This window comes from Amblyomma americanum, chromosome 6 (assembly GCF_052857255.1).
Source record: "Amblyomma americanum isolate KBUSLIRL-KWMA chromosome 6, ASM5285725v1, whole genome shotgun sequence".
NCBI lineage: Eukaryota > Metazoa > Arthropoda > Arachnida > Ixodida > Ixodidae > Amblyomma > Amblyomma americanum.
In genome coordinates this window covers 8314970-8330419 of record NC_135502.1, presented here as the reverse complement: position 1 = coordinate 8330419, position 15450 = coordinate 8314970, and the positions used below count along the sequence as shown (strand labels likewise).

The 15450-nt window shown below is 47.1% G+C and overlaps 1 protein-coding gene across 4 annotated transcripts in view; it reads right to left on the bottom strand.

The window, feature by feature from the left end:
• Nucleotides 1-12405, bottom strand: part of LOC144094538 (venom allergen 5-like) — a 32964-nt gene extending 20559 nt beyond the window's left edge. Inside the window, exons 1-2 of one of the 4 annotated variants that reach the window (XM_077628452.1) lie at nt 12277-12405; nt 12063-12206 (exon numbers count right to left, since the gene is read on the bottom strand). In XM_077628452.1, the coding sequence (XP_077484578.1) occupies nt 12063-12206; nt 12277-12278 (146 nt within the window). In that variant the 5' untranslated portion in view covers nt 12279-12405. Of the gene's footprint in view, nt 1-820; nt 1057-3660; nt 3747-12062; nt 12207-12276 lie in introns of those variants that run through there. The other 3 variants (XM_077628455.1, XM_077628453.1, XM_077628454.1) reach the window with 3 other exon arrangements.
• Nucleotides 12406-15450: the final 3045 nt, after the last annotated feature.

Genomic DNA, 15450 nt, shown 5'->3' with positions numbered 1-15450 from the left:
AGAGATGCGTGTCGAGCCGCGGGTACCGGCGCTCGATCCACCGTGCCGCTGCGCTCCAACTGTGCAGAAACACTCGCGGCGCGCATTCTCACTGGTATATTATAGTTTGCTCACTTACAATCAGATTGCGGGGACAGTTTATGGGAGTGTTTTTACTAGGCCGGAGTGCACAGGCACCGAACGAAAGCACACCTCCCCCGTGAACCCGTGATATGACTTCGTCTCCGCAAGCACGCCTTTGGCTATCTCCACTGCCGCTACACCGCTGCCATAGAGGAAATATTCCTTTGGCCCTGACTATGAGGCACACTCACAAAATTTTAAGAGAGAGAACAGGTGTTACGGGCGTGTTTCTAAGCTTGAGTGCGCAAAGCACGGAGTCCGCTGCGCACGTCGCGGGTTCGCGTCGCCTGCCGCCTTCGCTTGCGTGGAGGTTGCCCACAAGCGACGGAGCGAGCGTCGCCGTGCCGCCTTGTCGCGTCGCTCGCTCTTTCGCGCACATGGAGTCCAGGCTTTAGATTCCGGTATGTTGGGACAGCCGAACGCCAAAGCCCACCACGGCGCATATTACTTGAGTTAGATAAGTATACTCAGCTCTTAAAAGTGCACATTTACGCAGCACGTTGTACGAGGATCTAGTGCTACATGTTCTCATTATATAACAGTTATCATATCTCATCTCACTGCGTCGAAATGAGCCCCGGGAGGACATTGCACGTCTAGTTAAACCGGATATGTACACATCGCGGAGAAAGAGCAGCATGGCATGCGCGTAACAGGAGACTGCAACACAGCTGCAAAGCAAATACTCTAGGCTTACATGATTAGCAGGCTCGGAAAGACCGGGCTGCTTGAATTAAGTTGAGCGCCTCGGGATGCCAGCACAGCATGGGTCACGATGAGCCGGAGCTCGGGTGCGGCGAGGTCCTAGTAGCTTGCATGAGAGCCTCCAAGTGTGAGCGCACACAAATTTGTCACAAACGTGAACGATACACGCGATCCGTGGTCATGGCGACACCAGCTGATCCTCGGAACATTGTCACGCAAAGCGCGCGAATCGCCCCAGCACGTGGAACACGGCACTGCTGAAGATGACGAAGAGGGTGATCCACTGAGGTTCCCAAAATTAGCCACTATTTTGTTGAGGACAACAACAACCTGTTGTGGCAGAATAGGAGCCAACGCCTCTACGAATTTTTGTGATTAGAGTCTCATTCACCAGCAGGATGCCGGAAAATGCAAACATCATATCTAACTTGGCTAGTGTTAAACCGAAAACGTTAATCAGGCTCAAGGAATAGGCCAGCGCCTTGATTCGGATGCATAAGGGCGAATATGTACTTTCTTTTTAACACTCATGATCACAGTGGAATAATGGTATCTATGCAGCCAAAAGGCTTGAATCATTCATGAATCCATGATTGGTTTTGAGGATTTTTATGCTCCTGTTCTCTTCCAATAGGTGTACTGTTTCTCGATTTTATCAAATGCAGTAGGTAGTGCTCTCACTGAGAGAGAATTCGGTGCATTTAAATTGTGCGTTTTCCAGCTCTTTAATACATTTTCCGCACGTATGGGCTTGGCGTTTGGTTGAATTATACAAGGTTCAAAATACTTCATGAGTTTTGAATCAATAAAGCCCATATTTCTGCACAAGAATCTACATACACGACCAAGCATTAGCCGACTATACCATGTTAAAAACTCTTGGCGTTCCAGCAGTGGATGAACGATTTTTGCATATGTAACATTAGACGATCTATGTTGCTGCCTAACCCCACACTCATCGCGCGTCACGGTGCAGGATATTCAAACAACGCTAGACAACAGAACCAGAAAGAGGAGGAGACAAACACGGCTCAGCGCCGTGTTTGTGCCCTCCTCTTTCGGGTCCTGTTGTCTAGCGCTGTTTGAATTTTCTTGTTACCATGGGACACCAACTCTCCCCATCCGCCGTCCTAATACGGTGCAGGAATCGAGATTTTTAGGTCTCTAAGCGGGCGATATGTATTTTGTGAATTATAGAATGGCACGAGAGAGCTGTGCTTGTTATACATGCGTTTCTTCTGAAAAACCGTTATTGATTGGAGTAACCTTGATTCACACCTACAGGTTCGGCAAAAATAATACTGAGCACTTTTCTCACGCACTGCCGTACGAAACTATGGAGGCTTGGTCGGTTAGTAATATACGCGAGCAGAGCAGCGAAATTTTATTACATGTGTATAAGGTGTCTCCTAGGCAAGACGTCAGAGGAGTTCGATCACAGAAGTGTTTTCCGTATTATTATAGCCGTGACTGTACTATCGGAGAAAAGTCTATACGATGCGTGAGTGGCAACCGGTTCTGGAGCTCTGTTAATAGCGTGTGGCTCGAGACCCGAACATCACGTTTAATTGTGAGGCAACCTGGGGTATTGTAATACACTGTTTGAAGACATTGATGCGAATGGCCTAACTGTCCGATGGGTAGCAAATCCTTGCTTTTAAAGTTTGCCCTGCGCTCGCACCGAGTAGTTAAAACTCCCGTATAAAACCAATGAGGCGTGTGTTTGATAATAAAAAATCTGCAAAGATTGTTTTTAAAAGAACTACATTCGAACCAGTGCGAAAGCACGGATTTGTGCCACGCAGAAGACGACGATGAGCGGGCGGTGCCGCGGGAGGGCTCGCGCTAGGCCAGCTTCTTGGAGGTACACCAGACGATTTTGCTACACTCTGAACCTCGGGATTAGTGCTTTCGCACTACTAGCAGAGAACTACAGTCGTCCCACCGCCGCGGTGGCTCAGTGGTTAGGGCGCTCGGCTACTGATCCGGAGTTCCCGGGTACGAACCCGAACGCGGAGTCCGCGTTTCGATGGAGGCGAGACGCTATAGCGCCCGTATGCGTTGCGATGTCAGTGCACGTTAAAGATCCCCAGGTAGTCGAAATTATCGCCGGAGCCCTCCACTACAGCACCTCTCTCTTCCTTTCTTCTTCCACTCCCTCCTTTATCCTTTCCCTTACGGCGCGGTTCAGGTGCCCGCCGTTGTGCGAGACAGATAATGCGCCATTTCCTTTCCCCTAAAACCAATTTTCCCACGGATATATTGATTGTTATGGTACAATCTTACGATATGCGAAAAAATTGCGTTCATAAACAACTTCCCGACGAAAAGGAGCGCTTGTACAAAACTTCTGTCTGTCACACTTTCGAGGGAGGAAGTAGTACTCGCCGGTCGCAGTAATCTGTTTAAATTGAGTGTTCATTGGCAAACAGGTCACCTATAACTCTGGATGGCTCTTTGGGCACGCCGCTGGAGTCTTCTGCTCCCCAGAGTACTAACTAGCCGACACCTAATCAGGAGAGACTGTTTAAAACTGAAATGTCTTTTCTTTTAAGTGTGTGCATTCTCAGTCTCGATAAAAATTGCTCGAGTGCTTGTAAAGAGAGGCGCATATACGTGGAAGCGCGAGATCTTATATGGCATTAACGAAGTTTTCTGCCAAACTTTTGCTGTTCTATTCTAAAAAATTTCGCACTGCAAGCAGTCCCGCGATAAAATAAACCCAAGAAAAGAGAAAAGGCCCAGTGTGATCCTGTGGCATCCCGATTTTCAAACAAGCGATGACGCGACTGAGCTGTTGTAGCGCCTGCAAATCGAAATATTGGTACGTACAGATCGGAGAGCAGCGCGTGTTCGTTGCTGGAGACCACGCATACGACGGCAGCAGCACATAAAATAATCATTTGTCGTATGCCCCCAGCAGCCAGAGAGTGGAAAAGTACACTCGTTAATCGTAAAAGGCGAAGACATCTCCTACAGAAACGTCTACGGGGCACATACGCTCCCGCGTAAGATGCATGACAGCAGCAGCTGTGGGGTCGTCAAGTGTGCAAGCATATGAACTTCAGTTCCCAATTCCTTCTCCAGCGTTTTGGCAAAGCCTATCACAACGCCCGCACGAGTTATAGGACTACCTGATTCGTATGACCACACAAAGCCCACTCACAAGAGCGCCCACTCCGCCTGCCCGCCTGAATGATATTCTCACTTGCCAGCGGCGTCACGTGATTGTATTCGGTGACACCAGCGGCGGTCGGAGAGCGCAGCTCTAACGAAAGCACTTTATAGACTCGACGTAATTGATTTTGACGTGTATATGACGAGGCCAAAGTACTTCGAAGACCAGAGGGTTGTATATGCATATATAGAAGAAATGCAAGTTTGGCAAGTTGAGCAGTCACGGTGTAGGATTGGTTGTCGTTTATATGGGGAGATTGAGGGTGGAAGCGAAAGACAGCAAAGTGAGAAAGTTAAGTTCGTTCAAGCAGTCCACATCGTCCATTGTTGGAGTGGCACAAATTACCCCCACAATTTCTACTTTCTTTTAGGCGTAGTGCATTCAGATACTTGTGGATCAAAGTAATCAGCATGGTTCGGGTTGAGAGGATCGTTCTGTATTCGCAATGTATTTATTTAAATTTCTCCATCGGTAGAAAGGTGAAAGTAATGAAGTGTTTACTTTAAATGTTTATCTCAATGAAATCCAAGATATGTCATGAAGATAAAAATTTGCAGGTTTCCATGGAAGTCACCAACGCAAGAACTGTGTGCAGCGTCCACGCGCGCCAGAGAGAGAGAAATAACTTTAATTTGCGCCCGTCAAAAATGACGGGGGAGAAGGCTATATAGCCTAAACGCCCATTCATTCCCCTAACCGTCGGTCGGAATCCCTTGGGACTCGGCGACGCTCAGGACGAGACCGATGACTTTGCGTTGTTCTCCTGCTTCGTGGTTGAGCAATAAGGTCTCCCAGGATTGTACATTTCTATTCGGGTCCTTATAGAAAGGGAAGGTCCAGACCATGTGTACAAGATCTGCAATGCTGTTGCACTGCGTACATCTAGGATTAAAGACCTCTGGATGCCATTTACTGTACCATTTAGGATTTGGAAACACGCCGGTTTACAATTTCCTCCACATGATTTCCTCTTTCCTACTGAGCTGTTTATCTGCGGCTGGATAGGTCTTACGACCAAACTTATAATGAGAAATTATTTCACGGAATGCTGTGAGTTCGTCTACCCAATGGGAGGTGTTCCTCGCGTGGAGGAGGCGCGTCAGCGCGATCGACCGAAAAGTGAGCCCTCGGGCGGTCGCGTGCGCCTTCTCATTCCCCCACAGGCCCTGATGAGCCGGGGACCAGATCATTGAGATCAGCTCTGATGGTACTTGCCCTTCTCTAAGAATTTTGGCGGCTGCAGCAGAGATTCTGCCCAAATCATAACTCTTAATGGCTGCCTTAGAGTCGCTCACTGTCACCCTTGTACCGTTTTGTATTATTGCTAGAGCACGAACAAAGTCAGGCCCCAGAAGTGAGAGCCAAGCTGGGCTTGGTTACCAGGACGGCAGTCCCGTTTCCAGCGCCACCCGCCTTGCCTACTTATGCAAACGTTAGCGCAAAATGAGACACATTCACAAGAAAGGTGGACAAGCGCGTTGTCTTGTCCGCCTTTCTTGTGAATGTTTCTTATTTTGCGCTAACGTTTGTACATAGAACTATGCACCAACTAGCCCAGCAACAAGTGTTACTTGACGACTTATGCAACACTGGATCCCGCTTTTTATCTTAAGGTCAAATAAGAGCGTCTTCCATGTGTGCTAATAGTGTAGCTTGAGTATTGCTGCGAATATTACTACTGTTTGTAGGTTCACGCGGCTTTATCGTTTTGTTTGTGACGCGAGATGCGACCAGACTTATCTCGATCGATCGTGGCCACGTGCAACAGCTTCCACATTTTTCCAGGTTGTTGTAGTTGCTTTTGGTTCATTATCTCGAAAGTTCCTTGCCAACCTTAAATTGAGCGCGGCCAAGAACTGCAGGCATTCTGTTCGACGATCGCCGAGCACGCTTGTTGCTAATCCGCCACCGAGTCGTTCAGTCCTTTGTAGGCGCAGGTATGCCCAATAAACTATTTCTTTTAGAAGCCCTTTCCGCTGTCTTTCCGACTGCCATAGCAAAACGTGACATCATCAACGTATGTCATGAGACACAAGCAGCACTCATCGAGAAGTATTCATTTGTGTCAAGTATTGTAGACATGTCTTCGTGACCTGTTCGCAATTACTTCCTTGGTAACTGCGTCATACGTAAAATAGCGCCATGAAATCATTGAATTAGTTCTACCATGAGCCTGCATGTGTGGATCATCTCCTTTGAACTTTGTTCCATGTACGCGGACATAAAAGCAGATACAGCCTTATCGAGGGTTGCGCGTCGGGGTTGCGCTGTCCGGTGCCGAGGGTCGTGCGAGGCAAGGCTGGATTGAAGCGGGAGAGGGGAGGCGGGCGCAGCTCTCTTCGGTACTGAAGGCGCTTAGAGAGGAGCGAGGTTGTCCATGAGAGCAGTAGAGCAAAATACCGGCCGGAAAAAGTTCCTGGTATGAACGCTGCTTGGAAGCTTTCCATGCCCATCCTGAACTCTCTGCAATGATATGTTCCATCATATTTTTGCACCTCGTTTTCGCTTTCGTGTCGGATTCCTTTGAGGACTTCGTTTTTTGTTTTGTTTTTTCACAGTAAGCCGCTGTTAGAAAAAAAACGCGGACATAAGTACTGTACAGTGCGGCTCCTTGTTTGAACGTTGTTCCGTGGATCCCGCGATGTTGGTACTGCATCATGTTCATATTTCTTGTTATATCCGCGGTACCGTCCGAGGTTTTACAGCAGCGGTGGCCTAGCCGTTTGAGCATCTGCCTCACATGCTGGACTTGCGGGGTTCTGTCCCCAGTGCCGCCCGGTATCCACCGGTGAAACAATAGTGAAAGCTTTCCCCAGGCCTGGTGCACGGCTTATTTGAGGCGAAATGCTCGGAAAATGGGCCTTCGACCCCCACCTTGAATAGACGAAAACATTGCCTGGCGCTCCTTGGCCGGAGATCCCCTTGCGCCATAAAAATTCGTCGTCATCATCATGTTTCAGCCACCACAGGTGACGCTAGGTGAAGCAATCAAATGCTGGTACTGTGATCCACGCGGACAGTTTAAAGTACACTGCCATCCTCACTTTTCCTATTCCGTCCATTGTTTCGAGCAACGAAGCGTATACTACAGTACCCGGAAACTATATCACATAGGCTAAGAAGTTAAAGAGGCACAGGCAGTTTTGGGGGTGTCCGTTTTTCTGCCTTGAAAAAGGCCTACTTTCCTACTTATCATAAAAATGAGATCATATACCAGTGCGCAGTTTGAATAATTAATTGCAAGCAATTTTGTACCGGCTGTTCGCGTCCTAGTCAGCGCCAGCACTGATGTGTACCTTGAAGTCACGGTCGATCTGCCAACCTGGACCACCGTATTGGTGATTACGTCGGCGCCGCCGGGAAGTACTTGTTGTCCCTGTGAACAACCACTAGGCTCGGTGACGTCAAACGTATTGGGGCAAGCGCATCTTGACGTCACTCGATGCGGGTGGAAATGCCGAGTGGCTCCTCGGACAACATTCAAAAAGGTATTAAACTATGTTCCACTCAACGCCTGCGACTGAAGCTTGCTAGAACGCATCTCCTGGCGTCCATGAAAGAAATAATGCCGGTCGTTAGCGTTTAACATTTCGTGTCTCTACCCCTTTAAAGCAAGAAGTAACTCCTTGATTACAAGAGGCATTATCCACATGCAGCGTCAATTTAGAGAATACGAAGAGCCATCCATATCACAAGCGGAAATGAGTTGAATAATTCAAATTAAGTAATGCCGTTAAAAAGCTCGAGCAGGTTACGAAACAAGCAGCAGACCTCTATTTCAGTGCAACTTTCCGAAGTTTTCCGAACAATTTTCGTCATCATAAAAGGGTGCCTTCCAGACTGTCTATAGAAGATAAGGATAATACAACTATAGTATGAAAAACATTTTTTTTAAGTTTTCACTAAAGATTACAGCATCTGCCCCGAGTCTTGTATTTCGCACCTTAATAATACTGAACTCTACGAATTACTGATGACTCGATCTTTGATATTTTCCTTTGCCTAGAACCTCTAAATGCAACCGGCTCCGATAATATTCCGAATGAGTTCTTTAAAAGATATGCGGAATAGTGTAGAGAATACGATGGCGGTTTCTTTTGCACATTTACTTCATTAAAAATATCACGACAATGAAAACTAGCAAAGATTATTCCTATTCGTGAATCTGGGGTCATTACTTCCCCCTCAAAAAATAGATCAATATCAATTACAAGTGCATCAAGTAAAATACTAGAGCATATCATTTCGGAGCATGTAACCAGTTGTTTCGAACGCAGCAGTGCACTGACAGCTCATCAGCATGAATTTCGACACGAGCTATTACTGAAATAATTGACGTTGTCAGCGATCTAGCACTCAGTATCTACAACTATAGCCAGTGAGATATTGCAATGCTTGATTTTTTGAAGGCATTTCACTGTGTATCAGACAACAAATTACTAGGAAACCTAAAAACTGTTATAAGGGACGTGGGATTACTATCTTTGTTAGCAGTTTTCTCATATCGTTCTCAGTTTGTAATTTTCCAGTGTGTCCTATTCAAAAGAGCTCAAGTTACGTCGAGCGTTCCTCAGGAATCAGTCCTTTGTCCGCTATTATTACTGCTCCTTATCGATGACATAATAACGACATTAATTGTAGCATTAAACTCTTTGCAAACGACTGCATTCTTTGCAAAACAATTAAAAGTGTCGAAGACCATCTGTCGTTAAAGTTACCTAAAAATAACAATCGAGTGGTGTAATACATGACAAATTACAATAAACACTCAAAACTCCGTTTTGGTCATTCCACGCTAAACGCCCCGAACGTTATGCTCGACCTCTCCAGTATGTTAAAAAAAATTACGGAAACTTATCGCGATATGCGTAATCAAAGCCTGAAATATTTTTGGCGAAAAAATTATTCGTGAGGTGAGCGCAGACTTAACATTTAGAAAAGGCGAGAAACCAGGCACTGCTCAATATAACTAATAAAAAAAATCAAATTTTGAGGAAACACTACAATTTTTCAGTGACACTAGCACAGATGCTGTCTTTGGATATAATTCTTGGCATGCCGCTTTATACAGCATAAATGTTTTCAAAAAATTGAAAAAATGAAAATGTACCATTTTTGTCGTTTCTTTTTAATACCATCTTCCTCTCGGAAATTCGGAAATAGCCGTTTTTCTTCTATAGATGTCTAGTACTCATAACCAATGTTGCTGGCTATGAAACTGCGGGTGCCGAAGTAAAAATAAATACTAATTTTGCACAAAGGTGCATTTTGAGCCCAAACACTCGTTAATTTCATCCTGAGGTGATCCAAGTAAAAATGCAATGAAATTTGGGTTGCGTATAACAATTTGTTGGTTTCTTTTTTCATTTCTGAAATTTTCAACGAGGTATATTTTTGAACATATTTTTTGAAGTTGAGCTCTCGCGCCGCAAGATGCGTCGTCTCTTAGGCCTCTTCACGGCAGAACACGGCACCTGGCATGGCACGACACTTATGTTCATATAAGCACTTCATCTAGCTCTCGTGTATTTTAGGGCTGGAGTTAAAGAAGATATCGCATGACATTCGGCCGGTGGCATGCAACAAGCGCGATGGTTTTCGCTTTCGAAGTTCGGACAGACCCGCGTTGGTGCGGGGCAGCTAAGAACAACGAGGGTATTCAGCGGGCTGCCTCGCATGGACCACGAGGAGGGAACGACCAGCCGGCATGGCAGGCGTATCGCATGTACTCTATTTATGTCCGAATAAGATGGCGGAGAGCGCGCGCCTCGGAGCGCACGTGACGGTGCGAAGTGCACACCGCTGCGGCGAGTAACGCGAGACGCGCTGGCGGTGAACGCGGCCCGACGCATAAGTGCGTCGCTGGCATGAAGGTGCTTCGCCAGCGTACAGATCGGCGTTTCACAAGCTCTTACGCTGGTGCTTACGTCTGTCATGGCGCTGACAGGAATGACTGACTGCGACAGGACCACATCGGCCGCCCCGGCAGCGTTAATAAAATCTTTTGCCACTAATACCTGTTCAACTACTCAATGTTCCTATGCTTGCCTCGATAAAAATTTCAGAAATGAAAGGCCATAAACTATTCTACGTAACCCGCTATTGTTTGTACTTTTAGTTGGACACGCTCAGGGTGAAATTAACGAGTGCTTTGGCTCAAAACGCACTTTTTTCCAGCTTTAGTTTTTTTTTTTTTGCTTTAATGTACTCAGTTTCATCCCCTGTAACATTGGTTATAGGTGCTAGACATCTAGAGAAGTAAAACGGTTATTTCCGAAAGCAAGTTGATGTTTTTAGAAAATACGACAAAAATGGTACATTTTCATATTTTCTTTCGATTTTTAAAAATATTTATGCTATATAAAGCTGCATGCTCCGAATTATATCGTAAGCCAGAATTTGTGCAAATCTCATTGGAAAAATTGTGAAGTGTTGTCTAAAAATTTCAGTTTTTATCATTGTTGAGCAGTGCTTGGTCTCTCGCTTTTCTAAATGTTCAAGCTGCGCTCACCTCACTATAAAACTTTTTTCGGGAAAAATATTTCCGAATTACGCATATTGTGGCAAGTTTCCATGAATTTTTTTTTTTTTACCAAATGGAGATGAATAATAATAATAATAATTGGTTTTTGGGGAAAGGAAATGGCGCAGTATCTGTCTCATATATATATCGTTGGACACCTGAACCGCGCCGTAAGAGAAAGGATAAGGGAGGGAGTGAAAGAAGGAAGGAAGAAGGCGGTGCCGTAGTGGAGGGCTCCGGAATAATTTCGACCACCTGGGGATCTTTAACGTGCACTGACATCGCACAGCACACGGGCGCCTGGGCGTTTTTCCTCCATAAAAACGCAGCCGCCGCGGTCGGGTTCGAACCGGGGAACTCCGGATCAGTAGTCGAGCGCCCTAACCACTGAGCCACCGCAGCGGGTCAAATGGAGATGGTCGAGCGCAACGTCTGGGGCGTCTGGTGCGGAATGACCCTTTAATGACCGCAATATATGACCGCATTTATATGACCTCTTGCAATCAGATCGGCACTAAATTAGGCAAATAGAAAAGTAAAAATTGTTTTTTCGGCTTAGTTAACTAACATTTTCAACTGTTCTTTCTGTTCCGATCATATTAATGTTTAAGCTTTCCTCCATAGCCGTGCTGTTTTTATAACAAAAACTTGCTGTCGTCCAGCAGTCTGTTGCTCTGGTTGGCGTGCTTCCTTGCATTTCCCGGCCGTCGGGGTGGCTCAGCGACTATGGTGCCTGACTACTGGCCCGAAAGACGTGGGTTTGATACCTTACGCAGCGGTCCAATTTCTATGAAGGCGAAATGCTAGAGGCCCGCGTACTGTGCGATGTCAGTACACATTAAAGAACCCCAGGTGGTCGAATTTATCCGGAGCCCTCCACTACGGAGTCCCTCATAGCCTGAGTTGATTTGAGATGTTAAACCGATTGCCACCCTTCACATATCCCCCAGTGTCACTTCGGAGGAAGCTCAAGAGGCCGCCATTGCCCTAGCCATCACGCGCACGGAGGCTCTGTATATACTATCAGACTCTAAAACTGCCATACTAAATTTTGCTCGTGGGAGAGTTCACGTCCCTGGATTTCGCATAGTGAACTCCCTCGCCACACACCCGCCCCGCCACATGGAGCTCATATGGGTGCCTGCTTTTTCCGGAAATCCCGGAAACGAGGCTGCCAACGCTTTAGCCCGAAGTACTCTCAACCGGGCACCGGCGGCCTCCGACCTAGGGTTCTCACGGGAGCGCATGGATTCATTCATTGAACTGACGCAGGCCTGCAATGCCGAGCGTCAGCTCTACCCCCCCCTCCCCCCCCCCCCCCCCCCCCACGCCATCCCTCCCTCGACAATTACCACCAGACACTTTGGAGGCGGCTCCAAACACGCACCTTACCCTCCCTTATATACGCTCGCGCTATCACCAAGTCCACACAAACCCCTTTTGTACCCTCTGCCACCACCCCAAAGCCACTCTCGATCATATCCTTTTCCTCTGCCCGGCGGATCCTCCCCCGTGGGGCCTGGAGCACCTTACCACTTGAGAGGCTTGGGAGACTCTACTCCGAGGACCCAGCCAAGCAAGCCATTGCCACAGGCCGGGCCGCTAGCGTCATGAGCCTCCGGGACATGAACGTTTGAGTGCAGTGGGGCCGTGCGGGGGCCCAAGGACCTGCGTGTCCTAAACTCCCCTGTGTCCATTAAAGTTTTCACCACCACCACCACCCCATGAAACCAAAACCAATCCTTACATTTGCCGGGTTGTAGCAGTGTGTGCAGTCCTGCTAGATGTTTGGTGCGGGAGTGAAAGAATTCCCTGTTGTGAAGCAAGTTCTTTTGTACGCTTCGTTGCAATTCTTGGCCAACTTTAATTTTCTTCACTCGCCTCGAAAAATATTCTCGCACATCTGCATCCTGAGGTTTCGCCTTCATTTTAGATTTTATTGCTCTGCGGGCTCATCGTCGAAAATAAATGCACCTGTTCGTCGAGCATTGCGTTGACAACAAACGGCGGTGAGGAAATGACGCTGCTTTGTGGACAGTGAAAGTGTGACAGGAATCGGTGCAATGTGATTGATGGTCACCTATATCCTTCAAATGGAAAAATCTCTATTTAGCATGCTTCGCACACTTGTCAGATGTCGTGGCTTCAGACGCGGTGGATATCATCAGTAGGACTCTCCATTCTACGCGCTGCATGCAGGTTCGAGGAAAGCAGATGCTCCCAGTCAGCAGTATGCTTCAATGAAAAATAAATTAGCCTAACTATACCGTCAGCATTTCCCCGCCCTCAATATGAGCCCTCACTGCAGCGTTCAAAAATTTCTCTCATCTGTGAAGGCGTCCCAGCAACCTATCGAAGATTGGTGCGGCGTTCCTAGAGCCAACGAACGCAGGCTGCCAAGGCGAAAACCATACTGGCAATGCCTCGTGATATCTGCTCTCTTTTTTATTAAGGCGGCAGCCTTTAATGGCTCATACTCGCGGCCAAGGATCTGTCCGGCGTCCGTTACATCCAGCAACTAACGAAAGCCTTTTCATTCCCTTACGGCGCGGTTCGGGTGTCCAGCGAGACATGTGAGACAGGCGTATTTTCCTTTCCTTAAATTGTCCAAGGCGTCGCGCAGAACGGTCGGTGGGGTTCCGTGGACCCCTTGGCAACACTGCAACACGCTGTCGCGTCCCAATCCAGACGCCTCCTGAATGCCGATCTGCAAGGAGGCGGTGGCTCAGTGGATAGGGCGCTCAGCTACTGATCCGGAGTTTTCGGGGGGCGAACCCGACCACGGCGGCCGCGTTTCGATGGAGGCGAAACGCAAAGGCGCCCGTGTGATGTGCGATGTCGGCGCACGTTAAATATCCCGAGGTGGTCGAAATTATTCCGCAGCCCTTCACTACGGCACCTCTTCCTTTCTTCTTTCACTCCTTCCTTTACTCCTTCCCTTACGTCGCGATTCAGGTGTCCGCCGATATGTCAGACAGATAATGCGCCATTCCCTCCCCCCCCCCTCCCCCCCAAAAAAGTATGCCGCCTAAACACACTGTAGAATCCGACCGCGGCGGCAGCGTTTCGATGGGCGAGAAACACAAAGGCGTGTTCAACGATATATGAGACAGATACTGCGCCATTTCCTTTCCACAAAAACAAATTATTATTATTATTATTATTATTATTATTATTATTATTATTATTATTATTATTATTATTATTATTATTATTATTATTATTATTATTATTATTATTATTATTATTACTCGATTTAACTACGTTAAACCCCTATCGCACTTTTTTTCGGATTTTTCTCATAGAGCTTATCGGTACTTTGTTTGCACATCTCTGCATATTTGAGAACTTCCACCGCTGCTGTCGGCGCGTTGAACGCTGGCAAATCATTTTTTTTTTTCGCGCTTCTGCCGTCGTTGTATGCAGAAATTATTTTTCACCACTCAACTGCAAGTCGCGACGTTACTCGCCGTATGTCGTGGAGGAGAGAGTGCCTGACCATTCCTAAGGAATCGTTTGTGGCGGGTGATTTAGAATCGCGTTCGCCGCAGCTGCTGGCGATGGCTAGAACGATCCGTTTTACCTGTTAATTTCTTGGTCAAGTCCTCGGTCATATATAAAACCGCGAACAATATCGTTGCGTTATTCCACTTTCCTAGTGGACTCTACGCCCCGTGCATCTAATTTATTTTTATTTATTGGCATAATGCCTCTTTTATGTAGACTGAGGACAGCTCCATCCTTCTTTTCTTTTTGTGAAAATCAATTCTGTGGCTCAAAAGAGAGGGAGTGAAAGAAGAAAGGAAGACGTAGGGGCTGTAGTGGAGGGCTCCGGAATAATTTCGACCACCTGGGGATCTTTAACGTGCACTGACATCGCACAGCACACGGGCGCCTTAGCGTTTTTCCTCCATTAGAACGCAGCCGCCGCGGTCGGGTTCGAACCCGGGAACTCCGAATCAGTAGTCGAGCGCCCTACTGATCCGGAGTTCCCGGGTTCGAACCCGACCGCGGCGGCTGCGTTCTAATGGAGGAAAAACGCTAAGGCGCCCGTGTGCTGTGTGATGTCAGTGCACGTTAAAGATCCCCAGGTGGTCGAAATTATTCCGGAGCCCTCCACTACGACCCCTACTTCCTCCTTTCTTCTTTCACTCCCTCTTATCCCTTCCCTTACTGCGCGGTTCAGGTGTCCAACGGTATATGAGACAGATACTGCGCCATTTCCTCCCCCCCCCCCCCAAAAAAAAACAATCATTATTCTTGCCAACTAATACTGACGTTTTGCCGGCAGAAACATTCATTTATTGCTCAGAAAATTGTATTCTATATACTGGTCAATTTGAATTTTTGTCCAGCGCCCAGGCTTTATGCAGGCAGGCGATGCCAGCCTTTATTTGTCGGCAGAAACACTGATTTATTGCTTAGAAAATTGTATTCTATATACTGGCCAATTTGAATTTTTGCCCAGCGCCCAGGCTGTATGCAGGCAGGTGATGCCAGTTTTTATGCAGGAATTAACAGTCGGCTCCATGTCAGTGCACGTTAAAGATCCCCAGGTGGTCGAAATTATTCCGGAGCCCTCCACTACGACCCCTACTTCCTCCTTTCTTCTTTCACTCCCTCTTATCCCTTCCCTTACTGCGCGGTTCAGGTGTCCAACGGTATATGAGACAGATACTGCGCCATTTCCTCCCCCCCCCCCCAAAAAAAACAATCATTATTCTTGCCAACTAATACTGACGTTTTGCCGGCAGAAACATTCATTTATTGCTCAGAAAATTGTATTCTATATACTGGTCAATTTGAATTTTTGTCCAGCGCCCAGGCTTTATGCAGGCAGGCGATGCCAGCCTTTATTTGTCGGCAGAAACACTGATTTATTGCTTAGAAAATTGTATTCTATATACTGGCCAATTTGAAT